Source organism: Pseudopipra pipra, chromosome 5 (assembly GCF_036250125.1).
Source record: "Pseudopipra pipra isolate bDixPip1 chromosome 5, bDixPip1.hap1, whole genome shotgun sequence".
Classification (NCBI taxonomy): Eukaryota; Metazoa; Chordata; class Aves; order Passeriformes; family Pipridae; genus Pseudopipra; species Pseudopipra pipra.
This window is the reverse complement of record NC_087553.1, coordinates 73663032-73688963: the sequence shown is the minus strand read 5'-3', so window position 1 is coordinate 73688963 and position 25932 is coordinate 73663032. Positions and strand designations below refer to the sequence as shown.

General features: G+C 44.0%; 1 protein-coding gene across 7 annotated transcripts in view; it reads left to right on the top strand.

Annotated features, from left to right (window-relative positions):
- Positions 1-25932, top strand: part of CHCHD3 (coiled-coil-helix-coiled-coil-helix domain containing 3) — a 145340-nt gene that overhangs the window by 14457 nt on the left and 104951 nt on the right. For all 7 annotated transcript variants that reach the window (XM_064656603.1, XM_064656600.1, XM_064656604.1 and 4 more), the window contains exon 3: positions 11041-11125. In XM_064656603.1, coding sequence (XP_064512673.1) covers positions 11041-11125 — 85 coding nt within the window. The remainder of the gene's footprint in view (positions 1-11040; positions 11126-25932) is intronic.

The following is a 25932-nucleotide window of genomic DNA, read 5'->3' as shown; positions in this document are numbered from 1 at the left end:
CCTCACTGAGGCCTTTCCCAGGAGTGATGAGCAGCTTTGTGACTCTCCCAATTCCTGACCAAATCCAGAGCTAGAATTGGGGAAAATTGGCTTTTCAGTGCCACTGACAGTGCACTCCATGATCCTGGAGGTCTTTTCCAACCTCAAAGATTCCCTCTGAGCTCCTTCCCTGACCCTGTTTTCCTGCTGATGGAAAGGCCCTCACCGAGGCCTTTCCCAGGAGTGATGAGCAGCTTTGAGACTCTCCCAATTCCTGCCCAAATCCAAGAGCTGGAATTGGGCAAAATTGGCTTTTTAGTGCCATAGACAGTGCACTCCATGATCCTGGAGGTCTTTTCCAACCTCAAAGATTCCCTCTGAGCTCCTTCCCGGACCCTGTTTTCCTGCTGATGGAAAGGCCCTCACCGAGGCCTTTCTGAGGAGTGATGAACAGCTTTGTGACTCTCCCAATTCCTGCCCAAATTCAAGAGCTAGAACTGGGGAAAATTGGCTTTTCAGTACCACTGACAGTGCACTCCATGATCCTGGAGGTCTTTTCCAACCTCAAAGATTCCCTCTGAGCTCCCTCCCCGACCCTGTTTTCCTGCTGATGGAAAGGCCCTCACCGAGGCCTTTCCCAGGAGTGAGGAGCAGCTTTGTGACTCTCCCAATTCCTGCCCAAATCTGAGAGCTGGAATTGGGCAAAATTGGCTTTTTAGTACCACTGACAGTGCACTCCATGATCCTGGAGGTCTTTTCCAACCTCAAAGATTCCCTCTGAGCTCCTTCCCCAACCCTGTTTTCCTGCTGATGAAAGGCCCTCACCGAGGCCTTTCCCAGGAGTGATGAACAGCTTTGAGACTCTCCCAATTCCTGCCCAAATCCAGAGCTGGAATTGGGGAAAATTGGCTTTTCAGTGCCACTGACATTGAGTGGAGTGATTACATTACATTGTAATCACTCCATGATCCTGGAGGTCTTTTCCAACCTCAAAGATTCCCTCTGAGCTCCCTCCCCGACTCTGTTTTCCTGCTGATGGAAAGGCCCTCACCGAGGCCTTTCCCAGGAGTAATGAGCAGCTTTGTGACTCTCCCAATTCCTGCCCAAATCCAGAGCTGGAATTGGGGAAAATTGGCTTTTCAGTGCCACTGACATTGAGTGGAGTGATTACATTACATTGTAATTACATTACATTGTAATCACTCCATGATCCTGGAGGTCTTTTCCAACCTCAAAGATTCCCTCTGAGCTCCTTCCCCGACCCTGTTTTCCTGCTGGTGGAAAGGCCCTCACCGAGGCCTTTCCCAGGAGTGATGAGCAGCTTTGAGACTCTCCCAATTCCTGCCCAAATCCAGAGCTGGAATTGGGGAAAATTGGCTTTTCAGTGCCACTGACATTGAGTGGAGTGATTACATTACATTGTAATCACTCCATGATCCTGGAGGTCTTTTCCAACCTCAAAGATTCCCTCTGATCTCCTTCCCCAACCCTGTTTTCCTGCTGATGGAAAGGCCCTCACCGAGGCCTTTCCCAGGAAAGCTTTGTGACTCTCCCAATTCCTGCCCAAATCCAAGAGCTGGAATTGGGCAAAATTGGCTTTTTAGTGCCATTGACAGTGCACTCCATGATCCTGGAGGTCTTTTCCAACCTCAAAGATTCCCTCTGAGCTCCTTCCCCGACCCTGTTTTCCTGCTGGTGGAAAGGCCCTCACCGAGGCCTTTCCCCAAAGTGATGAGCAGCTTTGTGACTCTCCCAATTCCTGCCCAAATCCAAGAGCTGGAATTGGGGAAAATTGGCTTTTCAGTGCCACTGATTCACAGCTGGAGAATCCTCTGTAGGGGTGATGGTGGGAGGTGAAGTGAACATCCAAATTTGCTGGTTTTGGTGCCCTGGCAGGACCAAAAGGCCCATTTGGGAGTGTTGGGCCTGAGAAACAGTGGTTGGTAATTCTTTGCAATTCCCTTCTCAATGCAGAACTCGAGATGTTTTAGTTAATAAACCCTTTTACTTGGCTCTTCTGTGGAGAAATACTTAATTATTTCCCTGGCCTCTCCGGTGATGGAAGGAGTTTGTGGAAATACATCCAGTGAAAGAGTTTAGAAACGATTTTGTCCGAGCAGATGAAAAGGATCCCAGTAAATGTCCCTGTCCTGGCAGATAAAAATGGCTTTACAAGAAACTTCTGAACCCTAAAGATCAGGAACTGGACAACTCCAATTGTCCTGAAAGGGACACCACATGTTTAATCCTCTTGAAAGGAGAATCATAAAATCCTTCTTATCATTGCTTACAATGTGATTATTTTCTATTTTTTTCTTTTTTTTTTAATGTGGAATTACGGAATCCTGATGCTTTTATCCATTGTACTGAGCAAGAAAAGCTTTCCAGTGTGTGTGGAGTAGGGATTACTCACCCAGCTGAAGCAGCAATTCTCAGCTGTTGTGTCCAATCTAAGGCAGGGACAGACTTGTAAAGGCGTGTGAGGCTTTTAATTAAAATGATTATTTTTATCAATAATTTTATAATAATATTTATTTATATAATAAATTACAAATAATATATTTATATAATAAATATATGACTATATGCAAGTAAATATATATGTATAGAATAAATATATACCTAATTAATCATTTAATTAAAATTATTATTTTTATTAATCATTTCAAATGAAGGGGATGGCAAAAACGTCTCATGGCTGAAATAAAATAAGAAAAATAGGATTATTTCCCATCTCTGGAATTGGGGGAGAAGGATGGGTTATGAAGCTTTGGGTGAAATAATTCTCTGCCTTCCGAGGGCGTTGAGAGCAACCAAAAAAGTTCCATTAGAACTTCCCACCCTTTACCCCCCTATTACAGCAGGAATTCCTGGAGAAAGGAAAAATTAGGTGATTTTTTTTTTTCTTAACACACTTTTTTTCACTCAATCCACTTATTGGTGGGAAATGACTTTATTTGCTGGCTGTCACACGTTTCAAGATTTATTGCCCACCTTTCATGTTCCTTCTCTTGAACTTCCCCATGTCTGTCACCTGCTAATGTGGAATTTAAATCCCCCCTGACAGGACATTTCTCCTGTGTCAAAATTCCATATTTTTGCTTAATGAATCAGGACATTTATTTAGTTGCAAATCTCAGAAATGAGTTATTCTTGTTAAACATCCCTTTAACAGGCCCAGGCAGGTACAACCAGGCAAAAACCTCCTCATCTTGCTCTCCCTTGTTTTTTTTTTTCCAGTCCCCCCTCCTAAATCCCTTGGGATTTACTGCTGAAGCTCCAACACTGAGGGGATGTTGAAAGGAAAATGCTCCAACTCTAATAGGAACTAAGTTTGTTTTGTTACTTGTGGCTCAGGCACGGTCTTGCTTCTAATTTAAATCAGAATAAATTGATTGATGCCCCCATTTACATTGTAAAACAGAGAGTGTAACAGATGCAAGAGTGCCTTTGGAAAGTAAAATATTAAACATTTCTAAATTATGCACACTTAATTGTGCTGGTTTGGTATTTAATTATCCTGCGAGCTCGTTAAAGTATTGCTGCACATTACCAATATTTAACAGTTAATACAAATTTCTGTCCTTGGAGATGTGGTTTGTGCCTGTGCTGAATTCCTGATTGGAGGAAGTGCCTGGAATTGGGGAGTTCAGGGGAAGAGTTGCTGGATAAATTTGCGTGAGGCTGAAAACAGAGTTTAGTTTTGAGAACGCTCTTTAAAAGGATAATTAAGAAAACCCACAGCAGTTTAAATGCTGCTCTTTAAAGCACATAACTGATTTCTTTTAGTGTTTTTTAGGGTTTTTTTTTAGTGCTGGTGGAATGAAGGGATGGTCCATTATGTTTTCATTGAGTGCAAGGCTAATTTTGACTATTACAGGGTTAAAGAGCGTTAGAAACCTAATAAATTTTAAAAATAATTGTATGCCAGCTATCCTGGTGCACTGAGAATTACAGCATTGTCTTGCTTCTTCTCCTGTTCTTATCCCAGCAAATCCAGGCTCTTGGAAAACTAATAATTAAGGGATGGTGGCATTGAACGTGATCTGAGCACACCAAATGTCTCCTACGGCTTCAATTGACATTGAAATCACACTTGGATTTCAAAAAATCTTTTCTTTGGTGTGCAGGGAATATTTCTGGGGCTTTATGGAGAATCTGTGGGTTTAGGAGTCCTTTAAGGGTGAGTTTGGGGCTGGTCAGGATGACCTGCTGGAGAGTTCGGAGCTGGAGCTCCACCCGACTCGTGGCTGGGGAGGTGGGGATGGAACATCCCCCCTGGATTTCCCAGGACACCTCAGCCTGGACCTCAAGGAACTGAGTTCAGGGGGGGACCCAAATTTTGTTTCCATGCTCCAGACAACTTGGAGAATGTCAGGAAAGGGAACAGCATTTTCTGGTTGTTTAATTGAATGAGAAATACGTAATTTTTTCCCGGTTTAGTGGAAATTATTGTGTGTTACTGGAGTGCCTGTCATTTATCTAGTTGGCTGCTCTTTCTAAATTAAATTAGAGATTTGAGATTTTGTCTTTTCTCTGCTGTTCAACTGAAATGGCTGCTGTTCATGAAATCACAGAGTAGTTTGGGTTGGAAGGGACCTTAAAGACCATCCAGTTCCAGGACACCTTCCACTCTCCCAGGTGGCTCCAAGTGGTCCAACCTGGCCTTGGACACTTCCAGGGATCCAGGGGCAGCCACAGCTTCTCTGGGCAACCTGAAGAAAGAATTTCATCCTGTTGATTTTGAAGATTTTTGTGTGACCTGTGGAATTTAGGTATGGACCCAATTAGAGCATTTATGAAGCTCCATATAAATGGAGGGCATTTGCATGTTATAATATTCAGATATTACACATCTCAAGTTGGAATGTGGGTGGGAAAAGTGTGGAAGACCTTTAATAAGTGGGTGAAGCCCCCAGGCTGAGGTTGGGAAGGCACCAGGCTGCCCGTGTGGGCTTCCTCATTCAATATTTATGGCTCCTAATGCCCAGTTAGGGATTTTCCCCCTGACATCTTCATTAACTGGAATGTTTTCCAAGCTCCACTTGCCCTGCCAGCAGCTGGGACAGAGGATGGGGCTGAAGGCAGAGCCCTGAGACGTTCCTCATCCTGAGGGAGCTGGGAAATGTTGATCCTGGAGAAGTGCCCTGTTGGATCTGGGCTTTGCCTGCCCCGAGGCTCAACTGCCAATACCAAGTACTGCAAGAAAAGCTGCAGGAATTCACTGGGAAATAGTTTTTCCAGCACTAAAAAGAAGCCTTCCTGTTCCTGGTGATGCTCAGCACATCCCTTGGAGCTGTGTTTCCAACTCCACTTTATAGATCGTGCACCTCGTTGCTGTTCTTTGGTGGTTTGGGGTTTTCTTTTTCCTCCTCCTTTGGATTTACCTTTACATTTCAAATATTGCAAAAAAATGGTACAAGAATAAAGATCTTTTCAGTGCTGCCCTGTCAGCTTCACTGCAGTTTTCTAACCCTGTGTGGTGGAAGGATGAATAGAAACCAAGAGCTGCCTTTTTTTGTGTAATTATAGTTTATTTAAAGCCACTCTGGGCAGGGTTTGGAGCAACCTGCTCTGGTGGAAGGTGTCCCTACCCGTGGCAGGGGGTTGGAAAGAGATGATCTGGAAGATCCCTTGCAACCCCACCCCAAAATGGGTTTACAGGGACACCTTCCACTAGCCCAGGCTGCTCCAAGCCCCGTCCAGCCCGGCCTTGGACACTTCCAGGGATGGGGCATCTCCTTGTTGGTTTGAAGGCAGAAGTTTTAGCCCCAGAGCTCCTTGGCTGGAGGTCTGGAACTCAAGAGGAGAGGCTGGAGGACCTGGAACTGTTAGGCTTGGAAGTGTCCTTCCAGCAGGGAAGTTTCTGAGACAACAGAACCAGTCCCTTCGTGGTGGTTCCCGACAATAACCCCCAGTCACACGTGGAACAAGTGCTTTGGACCTGGGAGGAGAAGCTTTTTTGCCCTCAGGTCAGTCAGCCATGGAAATGTGTTGCCCAGAGGGGCTGTGCTGTTCCATCCTGGGAAGTCTTTTTCCATAAAATCCCATGTTTATCTCTTTTAAGAAGGTCAGATGTCCTGGGGGGGTCACCTACGGTTCCGTGCTGCCCTCGGAGAAGTTGCTTTCTGAAGGATCTCCTGTTCACTGGACAGGTTTTTTAGCAGCAAAACTTTCACTAAATAGCTTAAATAATCTAATTTATTTCTTCCTTTTTTTTTTTTTTTGGTTGTAAATTCATTCTCTGCATATCATTTATCTGAGCATTTCCTAAAAGGCCTTTGATTGTATCAAACCTAAGTGTCTCTTCATTAATGACTTAATGCACCTGCCCTTTCAAGAGAATTTACTGAAGCTGCCTGCTAATAAATGCTGCTTCCATTAATGATTTTTTGCAAATGAGAGGCTAATGGGCAGATCCCCAGCTCTGCAGGCTGGAAGTGATTTGATTAATTTGTCCACATCCCATTCCTGGGTTTGCAGGCTCACATTTTGGAGGCTGCAGGTGTCTTGCTTTCCCCGAGGTGGGTTGTTTATTGCTTTGGGTTGAAATCTTGGTATCCTGCTGATTGTTTCTTTTTTTTTATGAGGCAACTGCTTTAGAATGAAAGGAAAAAGCTCTGGATTCGGATCTTGGGATGAGAAAGAGCAGAGGAGTTGGAGTCAAACACTGTGGGAGCAGCTGAGCTGCACCTGCCCTTGTGCACCAACCTGAGGGATAAATTTGCTGAGGGCTCCTCAAAAATTGTTGTCATCGTGTTTTGTCTTGTCTTTTCTCTGCTCCTGCTCCTGGAATTCCAAAATGGAGCACATTTTATATATCTGAGCCCTCAGGACTTTCTGGGAATGAGCAGCTCCTCGGGGCCCTTCTCTCCTCTGCCCTCCTCAGTTGTGCCTGTGACTCTCCAGAGCTTTTGGGACCTGGGAAACATGGAATTGGCTTTCTGGTTTCTCACCTGTCTGATGCTGAAGCACAAGTGGGAGAATAAACACAAAGGCTTTGCATGTTCTTTTTCTTTATAAATATATTTTTAGCAGAAATCAGGGGTCCTGGCCTTTTAAAAAGGTGGCAGAATAAGCCCTTTTTCAAATTGTTGGATGGAATCTTGGTCTCTTCCTTGTCTGGAAAAAACTGAATGGGAAAAGTGTTGAAACCTTCCTTTTCACCACACCATCCTCTCACCCTTCAGGTCCATCTGAAGACATGATGCCAACTGGAATAATTTAACAGAAAAGTGGAGTAAAAATGGTTGTAACTTTTATTCTGGAATTCCTCTCTTCTATTCCCTGGACCTGGTCATGGGTTTTGACCAAGAGACACAGAGTGGATGTAATTTATGGATTCTCCAGATCTATCCTTGGCTCTTTTGTCCTCTTGCTTCCAGGACTTAAAGCTTTGAATACAAAAGGATCTGAATTTTTCTTTTCGTGTTTGTAGGGGGAGGGGAAATTACCCGAACCAAATATGTGCTCTTGCAGTGGATAAAAAATGGTTTCAATAATAAAATAACAATAATAATAATAATAATAAAAATGGTTTCAATAATAACAAATGGTTATTTAATCTGTGGTCTTTTTGAAGTTTGAACCTGTGCATGAAAGGGGGGGAAAAAGGACCACGTCTTTCAAAGGTGGAAAGATAAATATCAAATCTCCACAGTGGTTTGTGGTGGGAGCTGTGCATTAGCACCCTGAAGAACTTAAAATATTAAAGGGGGTGGGGGTGGCTAAAAAAAATATTTAAATTTAATTTTTAATACAATTATATTAATATATGAATATTTTAGCAGTCTTGCACCCCCCAGGTTCTGACGTTCCCCGGTACTTCAGCAGTCAACAGTCTTGTTTTATTGCCCTGGAGTCTGAGCAGAAATTACCATCACAGAGATGTGATTCATTTATCTACAGTCTTCTTTTGCAATAAATTAACTTTTCTCTTTTTAAATGCTTCTTCCCCCTGGAACAAATCCCTCCTCCTCGTAGAACTGCAGCTTTTTTAACTGAAACACCACAGAGTTCCCATTTGGGAGCTCCCCAGTTGTATCTTACAATAATTCTATTGAATGATCTATAGCTCCACTTTTATTCCCTATTAGTAGCTGGCTGATCAATGAGCAGCTTAATTGATTGTTAAGGGCAAATGTCTTTATTGGCTTTTCTTTTCTCATTACGACTTAAACCATTCCATGGTCTGCTGGAGTTCTTGTACTCATTTTTTTTGCACTCCAGGACAATAAATTTCGTGATGCAGATGCTGCTCAACAAGATATTGATGCTGCTGCCAGCCCAGATATTCCCAATAAAACAGGACTCTGCTTTTCCAGCCGGGTTGGTGGCGGCGACGTGGGAAAAGTTTCATCTTCACCTCGGAATTTGCACCTGTTTTGTTACATTTTTAGGCTGAGCTCTCTCAAATGTCCCCCCCCATTTTTCCCCTCTGTGTCGTCTCTGCGTTCCCTGGAGATTGATTCCAGGAGATTGATTCCTTCTGCTTCCCTTAAGATGTTTATAACTGAATTACTTGGCTGAGACCCCCCATAAACTTGATGGAGCTGCTTCATCCGTTCATAAAACTCCCGGTTTTCCGAGGCCGCTTCGGGATGAGACAAATTGCACGCTGGGCTCAGCGAGACTGTTGTGGGAATGGGGAATAATGATTTTGGGAGAATCATCATGGCTGGGCTTTGTGAACGAAGATTTGGGGAGGGCTCTACTCATGTTTGTTGCAAGTGTGTTGGTGGCTAAAAAGGCCAATATGAGGCAGGGATGTCTGGCTGCAAAAGGCACAGCAGAAAGACTCCTTAGGTGGTAAATTCTGCAGGACACGATTCTTTCTGTGTTGTCTTTTCTCCTCAAGAGTGATCCTGCAAAGGCATCAATAGTGTTATAGATGGTGTGTCTCCAGGCCTCCCAATCTGAGGTCAGAGCAGACCAGTTATGTTGATCAATATGGCCAAGGCTGAGATGTTTCAGGCAGTCCTTGTATCTCCTCTTTGGGACTCCTCTCTTGCAGCAGCCGGTGGTGAGTTCACCATAAAGCAAAATCTTTTATCAGGCATTGGAACGGCCTACCCAGAGAGGTGGTGGATTCACCATCCCTGGAGGTTTTTAAAAAGAGATTGGACGTGGCCCTTAGTGCCATGATGTAGTAATTGGAGTTGGATCAGGGGTTGGACTTGATGATCTTGGAGGTCTTTTTGCAACCCAACCTATTCTATGATTCTATGATTCTATGATTCTATGATTCTATCTTAGGGAGGGGGTGGTTGGTCCTTCATCCTGGAGACGTGTCCTGCCCAGCCCAGCTGTGTTCTCAGCAACATGACCTCAATGCTTGTGACTGCTGCTTGTTCTAGAACAGATGTATTGGTCACATCATCTGACCAGTGGATGTTTAGGATTGTGCAGAGACAGCGTTGATGGAAGCGCTTTAGGAGATGCAGGCGGTGGCAGTAGATGACCCATGATTGGATCCATACAAGAGAGTAGACAGCACTGTGGCTCTGTAAACACTGATCTGGGTGCTTTTCTTCAAGTCTTTATTTGGCCAAACTCTTTTATGGAGTTTTCCAAAAGCACTCTATGCCTTTGCCAACCTGTTGTCTATCCCCCATCAATCTCACCATCCGAGGAGATGAGGCTCCCCAGGTAATTAAACTGCTGGACTGATTTGAGCTCTGATTGGCCAGTGGTGATGTGGGGATGATGGGGGACTTCCTGAGGTGCAGGTTGATGGAGAACTTCAGTCTTCTTCAAGCTGACTTCCAGCCCAAAGAGCTCAGCAGCCTCTGCAAAGCAGGATGTTAAACGCTGCAGAGCTGCTTCTGTGTGGGCGACAAGGGCGGCGTCAGCAGCATAAAGCAGCTCCTGGACAAGGTGGTTTCAGGTCTTGGTGTGGACCTTCAGGTTGAAAAGGCTTCCATCAGTATGGTATTGAATGTAGATCCCATCCTGATCCTCAAGGTCTGCCCTGGCCCTTTGGAGCATCCTGCTGGAAAAGACTGTGCAAAGGGTTGGAGCGAGAGCTCAGCCTTGTTTCACACCGATATCTGCGGATAAATCCAGCTCCTGGGGAGGAGGTGGTGGAAATCTCCTTCCCTGGCTTCGAGCCCCCTCAGCAGGTTTTGTTCCTGCTCCAGGGGCTTGTTTCACCTGCTGAAATTCAGCATTTTTTTTGGTTTTGCTCAAGTTCTGGGGGTTTTGGGATGGGATGTCTGGGCTTCCATAGGGTGGGATCTGAGCTTCGTGGGAATGAGGGAAGTACCTGTTTGCCTGTCCTGGAATTGCAGAGTCAGGCAGAGTTCCAGCTGGTGTAGGCAGAGCTTTATTCCATGGATTTTGGTAGTTTTATAGGTGTCTTTCTAGGATTGGTGACTCTCCCACTTTCCTACCTTTGTGTGGAAAACCCAATTCATATTCTCGAGGAAGTTGCTTCCCTGCTTTTCCATTTCTTCCCCAGGCTTTCATGAATTCCTCTGACACAACCCGAGGGAAGCAAACATTCCTCTCTTGTCTGCTTGTTTAAACAAAACTGGGAGGGTTTGAGGCAAAATCCTTGTCCAACAATAGGAACTGGAAACCTGGATGTGTAGGATGTTGGAAGTGCTTTGCTGGGTAAAATATGCAGCTGGAAATACTTGATTCTTCACACAAAGACACTTCCTTTGCTTCTGTGTGAATAAAACCCAGCGTTTTATGACTTTACTATTTATGTCTCTGTCCCATCCCCCCCTGATTTTACTCTACAAAGGCATAATTCCTGAAGAAAAATGCATTTAATTTAACATATAGTGCGTGTTGTTTAATTTTCAGCAGGCTGCACTAATTGAAAAGCCGTCGGAGAAGAGTAATTTTTTTTAAAAAAAGAGGAATTTTAACTAAATGTTGTGTGGGCTAAAATTTCCAAGCTGGTTAAAAGCACAAAAAGCACTCCAGCTGCTCTGTAGGAGAAAAAAAAAAGCAAATAAACAAACTAAAGCGCCGTGTTACGCAGTTGTTTCTGTAATTGGGAATATTTTTGTGTTCTGTTAAGGTTTAATTGCGTTTTTCTTCTAATTGCAGTTAATAATGAAGAGCTGAAGAAAAGAATAGCTGAGGAACTGGCCTTGGAACGAGCCAGGAGAGACTCTGAGGCTCAAAAGAGGAGGTTGGTTCATTAATAACGAGCAGGATTTCAATTAAACATGTGCTTCATGCTTTTATTTTTATTTAGCTGCTTCCTTTCGTGCCCTCAGCTGCTGGCAGGTGAGATACTGAGCAAGTTTTGATGTTAAATCCGTGTTAAAAGAGCAAATAAATTGGGATTTCCACGTCAGAGCTGCTCTAAATCCCTTTTGACCTCCTTTTTTGCAGCATTTTAAGCTCAATCTGATGATTTCTTTGGAGTCCAAACCATCACTTTGTGGTGCAGGGGCAGAAATAGCAGAGCAGGGCAGGGCTGGGGGCCTTGTGACCCCAAAAAGAACATTTTACCAGCAGTAAAAATGATAATTCTTGTCATTTTTTTACGAATCCCAGAGATTTCTGGGAGCTGCAGCAGGGCTTGAGTGGATTTATTAGTACCATGTAGTTGCTTTGAACATGCCAAATGCTTTATAAAACCAGTTTCCTGGTAGAAAAATCTTGGATATAATTTCTATCTATTGAAACATTCCTTTCTTAAGCTTGGTTTTTTCAGAGTGAACTGAAAGGCTGGGCCAAGCCATTCCTGGCAATTAAAAATTCCCATTTAAACTGGAAATAGATTTTGGTGTCTGGTGAACTCAGTGGACTTCTTAGTCCATTAGTGTGTTTATTTATATTTTCAGTGATTAGCACAAACAGATAATGACACTCTGACTATAAATATTAACTTACACGTTGTCCCCCGCTCTGAGAATGGGAAGAAAAGCTCATTATGATGGATTAAAAAATATTAGAATGTAATTAGAACTACTTAAACTGCCTGCATATATCTGAGTGGTTTCCTACACATCATCATATTATTCTTTAATTGAGTTTGGTTGATGGAGTATATAATTAGATAGGGCTCTATAATGTCCCAGGGAAAAAAAAATCAGGCTTTTCTCTTTTTTTTTTGGCATCAGCAATAAAGGAAATCAATAAATTACAGTGAAATCTCTTCTCTCTGGAACTGGGCACTGCCAGGAAAACTTGGGTTGTGTTGGAGCTTCGTGTTGGCTGCTCAAAACTGGAGTTAAGTGGGATTAAAACACAGAAATGTCTGGTTTGAAACAGCAGCATTTTGTGATTTGACAGTTTTCAGTCCCTTCCGTTCAGTTTTCCAGAATTCAGGGAAAGGGGGGAAGAAGGTTGTCAGAGAAATGATATTTTTAGGGAACAATGCTGGATTTTTTAGGGAATAATGCTGGAAGTCTTCCCTCTCTTTGATTCAGGATTAATGGGGAAGATGCTACATATCCAAACATCTTCTCGTTGTCTTAAAATGAGGGTGAAAAATCAGTGCTTTTGGAATTTAAAAGCATCCAAATAAATCAATAAAGAGGATAAAAAAAGACAAATATCAAGTCTTGTTGGCAGTTTCTAGTTTTGCTTTATTCATTTAATTGATTTATTTAATTATTTAATTTATTTAATTGAATTTTTAGCCATGGCGAGGATTTTTTAATTATAATTTTTACACAATACATATAATTATAAAAATACATTTCAAACAGAGTGTGGAGGCTTTTTGGGGTTGGGTGACACGACCTTAAAAGATGTTTTTCTTAAGTAATTTTTAAGGTCTTTGTGGACTGAATTCTGGTTGAGGTTTGTGTTTTAAAAACATTAAAAGAGTGCAGAGTGCTCAGTTATTTTTTCTTGTTCTGGGTGATACAAACATGAAATACAAACTGTAATACTTAATTTGTGATATAAACCCCAAACACATTAATGGAATGTTAGAAAACAGAACAAAACTAGAACTACTTCTAATATATTAACAATTTCATTTGATAACCCACTACTTTCAAGGCACTTGTGACAAAAAAATTAAGGTTCTTTTACTTCCACATTCCTCTTGAGGATTGTTTTACCATACATAGTTTATTTTGAATATTCACATTCTTGTTCCTTCCTCAAAAATATTGGATTTTTTTCTCAAAAATGCTGGTTTTTTCCAATCTTGAAGTAAAATAACATTTAAACACATAAATATCTGAAGCTTTCAGCAGTTTGTTGTGTGATTCCAAGTGTCTGATGGCTGATTCCTGTGTGCAGTGTGTGACCACATTTGGATTTGATTGCAAAACGTGTTTTTACTCATTTCAAGGCTGTGAAGGAAGTTGTAATTTTAACTTCTGTATAAATTATTTATTCACACATACATCCCCAGTGCAGATGGGCTCCTCTTACCTCTTGCTACACACAGTGAAGGGCTGTTCTTATTTCTGGGATTAAGAGCTGAAAAAATACTCTTAAATTGGGTTTTAATGCCTTTGACTCACTGACCATGCAGGAACTGCAGCTCTGGTTTAACAGCTGAATAATTATACATAAAACAGGGGGTTAGACCTGGATTTAGGACGTGTCCAAAATCCTGCATCTGTTGATCTCTCATATTCCCAGATGTTTTTCCATGTAAATTCAATGTATTCAACTCTGTGTGATTGAGTTGGTTACAAATTTTCTGTGCTGAGAACATGGAGCTGCTCTGAATTTCTGGCTCAGGGTGCAAACCAGGGGGCAACTTCCATTTTCCCCCAAATAATAAGGAACCTTCCCAGGATTTTCTTCCCTCAGGGACCTCCCTGGGACCCGCGGCTCCCTCAGGAGGGGCAGCTCCGATCTCTGCTCCCTGTGACCGGTGGTGGGATCCAGGGAATGGCTGGAGCTGTGCCAGGGCAGGGGCAGCTTGGATTTTAGGGAAAAGTTCTTCCCCCAGAGGGTGGTTGGGCACTGAAAAGTCTCCTCAGGGCAGGGGGCAGTTCCCAAACCTGCCCGAGCTCCGGGAGCGTTTGGACAACGCCCTCAGGAACAGGGTGGGATTGTTGGGGTGTCTGGGGAGTTGGATCCATCCAACTCCAGGGCCAGGAGTTGGATCAATGATCCCTGTGGGTTCCTCCAGCTCAGGGTATCCCGTGATCTCAAACTCCATGGAAACACTGGAAGTTGTTCCCGAGGTTAAAAGCTCCTGTCACGGCGCGTGGGGCTCGTTGTCCATGGCTGGAAGTTCCTCCATGGCTGGAAGTTCCCCCGTGTCTGAGGACCCTGGGCCGGGACATTCCCTCCTCTCTCTGCTCCTGCATCCAACTCCTGGACAAACATTCCTGGCAGTGCTTTATTAAAGCTGCTTTTCTGATTCATCCCTGGGGATAAACTTACTTGGATAAATTGAATAAAAGCAGTTGCTGGGCAGAGAAGCCCTTTTTTTCCCCCTTCCATCCCGTTATGAGGGAGCAAAGTTTCTTTTCCCAGAACTGAGCTGTCCCTGAAGGAAGGGTGTCCTGGTTTGTGTCCTGTTTTCCTCATGTATCTGCTGGGAAGTGTTGGAGGTGGGTTTTCTGACTAAATTGGACCTTTAGTCTAACTGGTGTAAGTATTCCTGTGCCCTCTCAATTGTGGAAAACAGGAATGTGGTAACTCCGTGCTGTGCTTCCTGATTTTCCTAATTTTTTTTGTCCTGTATTTCCTAATTTTTCTTTTTCTTTTTTTTTTTTTCATATTGACCACAAACCCCAGTGAGGAGCCAAAGCTGTTTCTGGTTCACTCCTCCTTTTACTCAGCCCAGCTCTTGTTTCTCACTTCAGTTTCTGGGCATTTGAAATGTTTCTTTTGAAAAGTGTTTCCATTGAGAAGAGTTAATTATTGATTTAAAAGTTGATTATTATTTGATTTGCAACTGAATTTGGCAGAATTGCAGTTTCAAGGATGATACTCAAGGTAACAAAAAAACGAGAGGATGGACATGAGAAGTTGAGTTTTAACACAGAACAGGCAAGGGGCAAATAGGTCATTTTCTAATATCTAATTTCTGAACTGAGTGGAAGTTTCTCTACTACATACACTGACCTTGTCCTTGAATATTAAACTGTTAATTTTTTAAGGTCCATGATACTGATGGTGCTCGATAAATCCGTTTATAAACGGATAATTTATATATGTATATATTTATAAATAGATATATAAAATAAATATAAATATATAAATAAAAAGAAATATATATATTTTAAAAAAATTATATATATAGAAATATTTTCCTCCTGCACAGAGGAAAAGGTGTTTTGTAAAAGCAAAATGAACAACTTCCACTGTCAGCATAATGACAAAATTATAACAACTTCCAACCTCCTCAGACTTCTGGATTCCTCCAGGAAAATAAACAGGCTCCAAGGCAAGTGATGGATGTGATTTTCCATGGAAATTGGACATTCAGGAACGATGACTTGCCTTCTTTTTTTCCCCCCACCCTTGGAAATCAGGGAAATTTCCCTCTTATTTCTTTTGCTCTTATTTTGTCCCAAGAGACCCAGATAATAAGATAATACCATTCCCTGCTTCCTTGAACTTGGATTTTCCTCTATCCCATCTCCTGTGACTCCAACATTAATTTCTTAGAGGAAAACTCCTCCTGTAAACAGAGATTTTAAGGCAGGGAGAGGCTTAAAAAAAGGACTTTGGTTTGGTTTGATGGCCCTTCAGTGACTCTTTTGCCAGGTCTTTAAGGCAGAAAATTACCAGTGAGAATTGGTGCAATTTTGCTTAAAATCTTATTAAGAAGGATTAGAAGTGATAAAAGTACCTTAAATATTTCTTAAATATTTAAATATGTCTGCCTAGACAGTCCCAAGCCTGCAAGATTAACTTATTTAAAATTAAAATCTTGGGAATGGGTTAATTTGATTGGAGGAACGTGCCTGAACTTCTCCAGGTGACTTCACCTGAAGCTGTAAAAGGAACAGTTTCTTTTCCAGAGTCACCAGAATCTCTCGTGAAGGGAACTGAGGGGTGGTCACTCTCAGGGGGTGGGAAGTGGTGGATGTCTGGAAATTAGGGATTTAACCAGCAGATCCAGAAGAAAACTATTCCCTGCAGCCTTGGGAGTGTTTCAGTGTCCCTGAACTACCTTGTACCATATGTACAAACCTGCTTTTTCTTTCTTTTATTATTATTATTATTAATTTGTATTCTTATTCAGCCCTTGTCCATCTTTCTGGGTCTTCTAGTCATTGCCTGGGGGGATCTCCATTATCCCTTCCCTGTAGTGGCTTCTCCTTATTTTCTGGTGTGGTCACCAAAAAGCCCGTTAGAACAACAAAGACACGGAGCTGTTGGAGCTGCTCCAAGGGCTGGATTCCCTCTGCTCTGGAGCCAGGCTGGGAGAGCTGGGAATGTTCCCCTGGAGAAGGGAAGGCTCCAGGGAGAGCTGAGAGCCCCTGGCAGGGTCTGAAGGGGCTCCAGGAGAGCTGGAGAGGGACTGGGGACAAGGCCTGGAGGGACAGGACACAGGGAATGGCTTCCCAGTGGAATATTAGCTGGACTATGGGGAAGGAATTGCTGGTTGGGAGGGTGGGGAGGGGCTGGAATGGATTTCCCAGAGAAGCTGTGGCTGCCCCTGGATCCCTGGAAGTGTCCAAGGCCGGGTTGGAGCAACCTGGGCTAGTGGAGTTGGAACCAGATGATCTTTCATGTCCCTTCCAACCCAACCCATCCTGTGATTCCGGGATGGCTTTTGATCTCTCTCTGGTTACTCTTTGGTAACTTTTGCAAAGCACCTGAGAAATGCTTTCCTTGACCAGTGCAGAGACAGATTTCCAACCATTCCCTGGGGATGAATTGCTGGAGTCTGTCCCACGGGGCTCTCTGGGCTCCACACGATGTGACAGTTTCTCCATCATTAAAAACTTCTTGCAACCTCTCTATTTCCAACCCCCCTCCTCTGTTTTAGACAAACTGTCTCAACTTCTAAACTAACTCAGCTTTTGTTTGCACCCTGCCCTGAGGTGGCTTCCAGGAGTAGGTTTTTAGATGGCAGCAGTTAATTTTTCACGGGTTATTTTGCTGTTGTGCTGGAGGGGGAGGGTCTGTAAATAACTGCTCATCACCGGGTGGTTGAATTGATACTCTGATGCCTCCAAGAGCTGCCTTACACACCTCACAAACTCTTAGTAAACTGGGAGTAGACTTGTGCAGAAGAGAACAACAAATCCACCAGTGGGGAACATAAAGTGGGAGAAGAAGGAAGAGCAGGATCAGAGAGGAACCTCCGGGAAGCTGCTGCACACCAAAATTGCAACATTCAAATCGATCCCGGGGGCCTGACCTTTCCTGTGCAAGCGTGTGTTTTAAAACTTCCCATTGATTTCTGGTTTAATGGCATGTTTATTCTGGTTTCCTGGCATAGGAGAACAAGGGGGGGGAAAAAAAAAATCAAAGGATTGATTTATTTATGAGATTCATTCTGTATTTTAGCGAGCTGAAGTTATGAAGAGCATATTAATGCATCTCAGTTCTGTGTGGGTGGTGCAGTTGTGAGGAAACCCCTGAAAGGATTGTTTTCTTCCTGAGTGATGATGGTTTTCCAGCTGTGTTGAATTGGGAAACCTGCTTTTTTTTTTTGTAGGACCAAAAAGCTCCTTTTTTTTTGGAAGTAGTTGGCATCTGGTTTTCTACCACATGATAGTGTTGGGATTAAGAGTGAAAACGGGCTGGAAAACTACATTTCTCTGCTGCTGACAGCAGGGCAGAAAGCTGGGAATACTCTGAAGGAGCAACAGTGATTGTAGTTGTTTTGGCTGGTCAGGAATAAGAGTTTAATCTTTTTTTTAAAAAACAAATTAACTGGAAATTACCCAAGGGATCATCACCTTTAGCAAGGGAAGGATTGACAGAGTTGCACCAGAGCTGGACTACTCTGGCCAGACTTCGTGGAAACCTTGTAGGGGAAAGGAGACATTGCAGAGGGAGAGTCAATATTGGAAAATATAACTGAGAAAAGCTGCTTTTAGAGGGAATTATCTTCATTACTGCTGTTGTTCTTGTGGCTGCCCCTGGATCCCTGGAAGTGTCCAAGGCTTGGAGCAACCTGGAATAGTGGAAGGTGTCCCTGCCCGTGGCAGGGGGCTTGGAGATGATCTTTAAGTTCCCTTCCAACCCCAACCATTCCATGATTCTCTGGTACTGCCACATTTCTCAAGGCTCTGGATAATTATTCCATCTTTTTTCAGACACCTTTATCCAGTATAACTTGTCTTCCACAAACGCTGGGAATCTTGACCTTTTCCTGTTACGTATTCAGTGTTTCAGAAAAAAAACACCCAACTGGTTATTGATTTAAGAGTGAAACTGGGATATTTGATAGTGATAAGCAGGGAGGGGAAGGCAGAAACTGCACAGAAACTGGAGAGAAAGACTGATGGGACCCATGTCCATGTGCATGAATCCTTCTTGCACATCTGAAGAGCTTCAGGTGGTAGAAAGGGGGCTTAAAATAGTAATTGAGACTTCAGGGAGGAGCTAAAATAGTAACTGAGACTGCAGGGAAGGCTTTTCTGGAATTAGGATCAGGTATCAGAGTGTATTTTCTGCAGTGAATCAGGAAATACCCAAGCCCTGCTGAGGGCTCTTCATTTACAAACCAAAGCATTCCAGGGATTGGACTCCATGATTTTTAGGAGTTCCCCTCCAGCTCAGGATAGTCCCTGATTCAAGTTTATTGTGCATAACCCATTTCTTTTGGTTATCCAGATTCAAGTTTCTTGTGTATAACCTCTTTCTTTTGGTTATCCAGATTCAAGTTTCTTGTGTATAACCCATTTCTTTTGGTTATCTTCAACCTCAGGGTTGGGAAACGTGGAGCAGCAGCGAGTTTGGGCATCACTTCCCCAGGTTTTATTCCTCCCATTCCCCCTTCCCAGTCGTGCCTCCCCTCAAAACATTTTTTTCCCCCTAATCTGATCTCACACAGAGCAAAAGTTTAATAGTGGATTTATCCTTCAACAACCATGATATTCCTGAGGTCTGAAGGATTATGGAATAAAGGTGCTCTGTCGCAGGAAAAGAGGGAATGAGGAGGGTCAGACTGTCCCTCTGCAGGTGAGGGGAGAAGCCAAGATAAGGTGGGAAGGAATTTTGGGTTTGAGGAGAGATTTAACAAAAAAATGAGTCCTGTTGCAGCTGATACCTTTTACAGCCAGGGAAGTTTAGTGTGGGATTTTTACCTGCAAAATGCCAAGGAAGCATAAAAATGAGGTTGGGAAGTATCAAAAGTGTCTTAGAAACCTGTTCAGCTTCCCTCGGCGTTTTCAGCGAAGGGAAAAAGGCATTTGGCAGCGGCAGAGTCGCTCTCCCAAGATTTCTGTCACTGCTCTGATTCCCCATTAAAACCATTATGCCGAGTTCTCAGCGTGTGGAGAGATGAATGTCGGAGATGGGAAGCGGAAATCGGAGAAAGCGGCGCCGTAATTCACTCCTGCCTTTATAAACCCCCATTTTCAAGGGATTATTTTTCACTTCCCATTTTGAAACCTGCCATCTCGACTGCCAACTGCTGCACTGAGCTTCATCTCCATCAGGTTATTTTCTAGGAGAGAGGGGAAAATGGCTTGAAGCCAAGCGAGAGCATCCACAAAAATAATATCGCTTCATATTTCGGATTCAGGTGGGAAGGAGGAAAAAAAAAACTATTTTCCCCCCTCTGGGCAATTTTAAAGAAACCTTTGCTTTCAAACTGCCGAGCTCTTTTCCTTCTGAGAAGTAGCAAACGAGTCGAGGCAGCAGAGAAACATTTAAAAATGACAATAATAAAACAATGTGGGAGCTGTCACTTCATTTTAAGGGATAATTAATGTTGTCGTAATTCCGTGACTGCCTTTGCAGATCCCAGGAGGGGAGATCTTAAGTTGGGAAGTAATTTCAAGTGGAGTTGTGTGGATGGCTAAATACACACACAAATGATGGAAAGCAGTTTTGCTCTTCTACTGTGGGTTCTCTTTGTGCCTCGGGCATAAAGGTAGAAATCTGCTCATCTGTTTTGTCTTTATCTAGAAATGCTGATCTGTATGCACATAACTGAAAAGCTTTCTGAAGTGTAATTATAAAATCTCCTCGAAAAACCTGCCCCCCTTCTGCTCATCCCCCTCTTCCAACACCAAAACCACCCCCACAACCCAAATATCTCCAACTCCACCACTGGCAAGAGTCAGTGTCCTTGTTGCCCTGAGTGTTCACGAGCTGTCCATAAATAAATGTGGATAAATTCAATTAATTCGAGCGTGTAACTGAGTTTTGAAATCATTGCCTGGGATCTTTTGATCGGGGACTGGCACAGAAAATCCCGTGGCCTTCAGCAAGGAGTTTTCAGTTGGCAGATGTTTTGCTGAGGTTGGAAGGCAGCTGGAAAAGGGAGATGGATGAGTGTCTTCTGCTGAAAGGTGTTGCTTGGACTCTCTTTGGGTGATGTGACAAGTCTGGAGTTTGGGGGGGGGGGAATTTCAGGCATTGGAAAGAAATGGTTACGTGGGACAAGGTGGGACATGGTTTTACCCAAGATAAATTGTCTTTTATCCAGTGTTTTCTGGGGTTGGATAACAAACTTCATGGAATCACAGAATGGTTTGGGTTAAAGATCATTGAGTTCCAACCCCCTGCCATGGGCAGGGACAACTTCCACTAGCCCAGGTTGCTCCAACCTGGCCTTGGACACTTCCAGGGATCCAGGGGCAGCCACAGCTTCTCTGGGAAATCCATTCCAGCCCCTCCCCACCCTCCCAGACAGCAATTCCTTCCCAATATCCCATTTAACCCTCTGGCAGTGGGAAGCCATTCCCTGTGTCCTGTCCCTCCAGGCCTTGTCCCCAGTCCCTCTCCAGCTCTCCTGGAGCCCCTTTAGGCCCTGCAAGGGGCTCTCAGCTCTCCCTGGAGCCTTCTCTTCTCCAGGGGAACATTCCCAGCTCTCCCAGCCTGGCTCCAGAGCAGAGGGGCTCCAGCCCTTGGAACAGCTCCGAGGCCTCCTCTGGAGTTACTCCAACAGGTCAACATCTTCCTTGTGTTGGGAATCCCGGAGCTGGACACACAACTCCGGGTGGGAGTTCTGCCAAAGAAAAGAATAAAGCAAAGCACCTGATATCTTGTCATCCTCTTTCCTGCTTTAGGACACGTCCCAAACCAATGGAAGAGCTGTAAGATAGTTTGGGACTGACCAAAGATGAGCCTGTGATGGGATGTTCACTTCTTTGTTTTCAGCAATATTTATAAGGAACCAAATGTGAATTTCTGTGTGTGTGGGGCAAATGTTAAGGAGGGACAGTCACCCTGAGGAAGAAGTGGATGTGGAATAAAGCAGTGGAGTTGTTAAATTTCATCATAAGAGGTGCAGGAATACTCCCAAGGGTGGTCTCTTCCCTCTCCCTTCCATAGTCATGAAGCTCTTGGCCAGTTGGGATGAGTTTGTCAGCGAGTTTTGGTTGTGCTTGTGGTGGTGCAGAAAGTGAAGAGGAATTTGGGCTCGTGTCATGTTTGAACAGTGTTGGATTAAGCACTAAAGAAATGATGATAAATCTGGGTTTGAGTTTTTTGAGTTTATATTCCATGATTTTAAAGCTCGAGCTGACAGTTGTGGAATAATTCAGATTGGAATCCTTTAGGATTGAGCCCAACCATTCCCCAGCACTGCCAAGGCCACCACTAACCCACGTCCCCAAGTGCCACATCCACATGGATTTTAAATCCCTCCAGGGATGGGGACTCCACCTGTTCCAATGCTTAACCACCCTTTCCATGAAGGAATTTTCCCCAATATCCAACCTGAACCTTTCCTGGGCCGTTCCCTCTCCTCCTGTCCCTTGTTCCCTGGGAGCAGAGCCCGACCCGCCCCCGGCTCCCCCATCCTGTCAGGGAGTAGCAGAGCCAGAAGGTCCCCCCTGAGCCTCCTTTTCTCCAGGCTGAGCAATGTGAGCACAAAAAAAAATCGAAGGCAAAACGTCCTTTTTTACACCACGATGCAGAAAAACGATATTTTCTGTTAATATTTTCACGATCTGAAACGTTCAGAAATGGAATTTTAAGACAGATATTAAGAATGTGGTTGCTGTAATGTCAGGAGTGGCTCCTGTCACCTGCAGTGTGCAGAGTCTTATGGGAGAAGAGAATAATGTTTTTAATTAGTAAATAGTGGTAGAAAATCACTTCAGTTTAGAACTTTTTGGAGTTGCCTGAGACTCTGGTGAAGGACACGGCGTCGCCTTTGAGATGATTCGTTTCTCTGTCCCTGTCCCGAGTTATATTTTTGCAGAATCGGGTGAACTCGAGGTGATTTCTCTGCCTTTGCAGTTGGGTGAACCATCAGCCATGAGAAACCAAGCAGGAGAGATCTCCCATTTCACACCTCTCAGGCCTCACTGCAGCTTCCCTTGTTTTCCTACCGTCTTTTCCAATCCCTTGGCAGCTCCCGTGATTTCCCCGCCGCGCCTTTCCGCGGCACGTCCAGCCTCGCGCTCATTAAATATTGAAACTCAGCACTCAGAACCGTTATTCCCTCATTAATATTGCAGCTGGATTGTTCCAAACATTTTGGGATGTTGTGCAAGTCTGTCAGAAATCATTCATGAACTCGCCGGTGTCCAAGGAAGCAAAAAAACCCAACCTGATGAATCCTCTGCAGTGTAAACCTCTTGTATTTTATCTCTGCTTGGAGTAAGTTTTTGGGTGCCATAAAACTGATACTTCCTTGGGTTTTTCCATAATTCATAGAGCACGGGATGATTTTCCTGCTGGTGGGGGCTTTGGAACAGGAAATATTTGGATTTTGCTTGCTTGGAGGCAATGACAAATGACACGGTTCACGCTCGAGGCTTGAGTGAGTTTGTCTTGGAACGCCACAGATCCATCAGATTGTGCAGCTTGGAGACTGTAATAAAGATAAAACAACTGGCAAAGTAATGATTTCCCTGGAAAAAATAGCAAAAGGAAAATGTTTTAGGCTTTGATGGCACAATAAATTTCCAATATCCAGAAATAAGGGCTGAAAATGCCATTTCTCTGTCTGTCTTTCAATATATTATTTGTTTGCCAATTTTAGGTTTTATAGACTCTTGATTAATGCAGAATAAACCATGGAGTGGCCATCAAAGCCCAAAACTAATATTTTTTTTAGCTTTATCTCAGTGTGTTGCTGTTGTTTGTGAATTAAAAGGTGCTTTTTCCTTAATTAACACCTGCAGGTGTTTTTTCAAGAAGAACAGAAATGGGCATTTTGAAGTAAACAAAGGAGGGGGATTCTGGATTCAGAATTAAATTAAACCATCTTGTTATTGTGGCTGGCCTGGGTCACGCTGTGCAGGGCCAGAATCCCGTGTCATAAATCCACATGGTAAAAAGAACAGTTTTCTCCTCTTGAACTTAATTAAAAAATGGATCTGCAAAGCATGAAAATTCGAGGGCAGCAGAGTTTTATCTTTCCTTTCTTTCGAGTGGGTTTTTGTGTTTCTGGAGATACAGAAACCAAGAGTTCTTGGCCCATCAGAGCAACTTTCTGGTTTGGTTCTTACATTTCTATTTCTGAATTTCAAAGTCCAATTTCTGATCGGAGAATGGAGCCTTCACTTACCTTGCTGGGCCTGATAATAATGTCAATTATTAATTGTAAGTCATTCCTTAACTGAGAAATGATTTTTCCTGTTGTTTTTGCTTCGTATTATCACGTTGTTGTTCCCCAGTTCAGGAAAGACAGGGAATGACCAAAGCGGCTCCGTGGAAGGGCTGCCAAGATGGTGAAGGGACTGGAGCATCTTCCTTTGGAGGCTCTTCAGCTTCCAGAAGGGAATCTCATCAGTGTCCATCAGTATTGGAGGGGAGGTGTCAGAGATGGGGCTGGAATCTTGTCCGTGGAGCCCAGTGACAGGACAAGGAACAATTCCACAAATGGAAACACGGCAAGTTCCATCTGAATAGGAGGAAAAACTTCCTTAGTTTGAGCGTGACAAAGCACTGGAAGAGCTGCCCGGAGGGGTTGTGGAGTCTCCTTCTCTGGGGATGTACAAAACCGTGGGATCACAGTCACTGAGGGTGGAAAAGAGCTCTGGGATCATCTGTGCCTGATGCCCACCTTGTCCCCCAGCCCACAGCACTGAGTACCATGGCCAGGCCTTCCTTGGACACCTCCAGGGCTGGGCACTCCAAACCTCCCTGGGCAGCCCCTGCCAATATCTAATCACCCTTCCTGTGAAGAAATTCCTCGTAATGTCAGCCCCTACCAAGGCCTGACCACCCTTTCCAGGAGGAAATTGCTCCTGATGTCCAACCTGACCCTCCCCTGGCACAGCTTGAGGCTGTTCCCTCTTGTCTTGTCCCGTGTCCCCTTAGGAAGGTGGCAAATGGGATTCAGGGAACTCAAGTTGTGAAAATGTTGCAGGTTGGAAAATAAGTAGTTTTAGGTGAAACCCTCAAAGTACAAAGACCACTTTGCACTCTCCCTGGTTCAGAGAATCCCAGAATCACTGAGGTTGGAAAAGACCTCAAAGATGCTGAAGTCCCCCCTGTGCCCAATGCCCACCTTTTCCCCCAGCCCAGAGCACTGAGTGCCACAGCCAGGCCTTCCTTGGACACCTCCAGGGATGGGGACTCCAAACCCCCTCCCTGGGCAGCCCCTGCCAATATCTAATCACCCTTCCTGTGAAGAAATTCCTCCTGATGTCCAAGGAAGAATTTCTTCCCAGAACCCTCCTGGATGTGACCTTCACCTGCTCTGGGTGAAGCTGCTTTAGCAGGGGGGTTGGACCAGGTGAACTCCAGAGATCCTGCCAACCCATTCTGGGATTCTCTGAGTGTCCAGGATGAACTAAACACTTCAAATTACTGGTTTTTTTTTATCCATGGTGCTTGTGATGCTCCACCAGAACTGTTGGATGAGCGTTGTGTCCTGGCTGGGCCCTCCCTCCTGTTTCCTTGGTGACAATGGTTGGAGGGCCATCACAGCCAGGATGTTTGAGCTCTTCTTCATCCCAATTTGGGCTAAACCAGGACCAGTAGCTCAGGTTTTGGATTCATTTGGGCTCTTCTGTATCTGCAGAGGACGAGGTTTCCTCGCAGATGTGGGATAAACACTCTTGGATCCATCTTGGAGAATGCACTGAGATGCTTGGTGTGTTCACATGGAGATTCTCCTCTTCTTAATCTTCCAGTTCAAAACTCCTTCAAAAGCTGTGTGATAACAAATGCCACACAAAACCCCACGTTCCCTGCTCTGATAGGGGAAAGGAGAGGAATAAAGTGTAACACAGAAGCAAAAACATTATTCTGGTGAGATCAAGTGTTTTCCCTTTGGCTTTGGTCTGGAGATGTCCTTCAGAGACAGTTGGAACGGAGGCTTTAATCACAGTTGGTCTCTACCTCTTGCCCACATCTCCAAAAACCCCAAAATCTAACAGGAATTGGCTCACAAATTTCTTTTTGCTGTGTCTGTGGGTGCAGCTGCTCCTTGAGAATCGTGGTGGGTTTGTGTTCAGGTTGAACAGGATCTGATTTAGGTGGAACGTGCCACAACCGTTATTGCGATTAAAGTGACTTGGGCAATAAAACAGCCCGAAATTTTGTCTTATGGTGGAACCTAAATATGAAAACACGACGACAAAAACACCCCAATTCTCCTCCTGCCTCTCCGAAGAGACGCAAACCCCGCGAGATCCCTAAATCAGGCTTTACTCAGCCTCTTACAAAAAGTTACAAGTCTATAAATTTCCTCCGGGCATTAACTCAAGAGGGTTGAAGTTCTTAACGACAGGGCTGTAGAAAAGCAGGAGTTGTTGCCTTTTTGTGCGTGATTTTGGGGCTATAAACCAGTTGAGAGCGTGAAATACTGCCGGGTGTTAAGCCAGACTTTAGCTGGAGATGGTTCCTGATGCTTTATGTGTGTTTTTTCCGACGGCACCGGGGAGAAGTGATTGCCTTGCAAATCACCCTCGGTTAAATCAAACGCTCCCTGAAAACGGTATTTCCGAATTATTTAGGAGGGTTTTG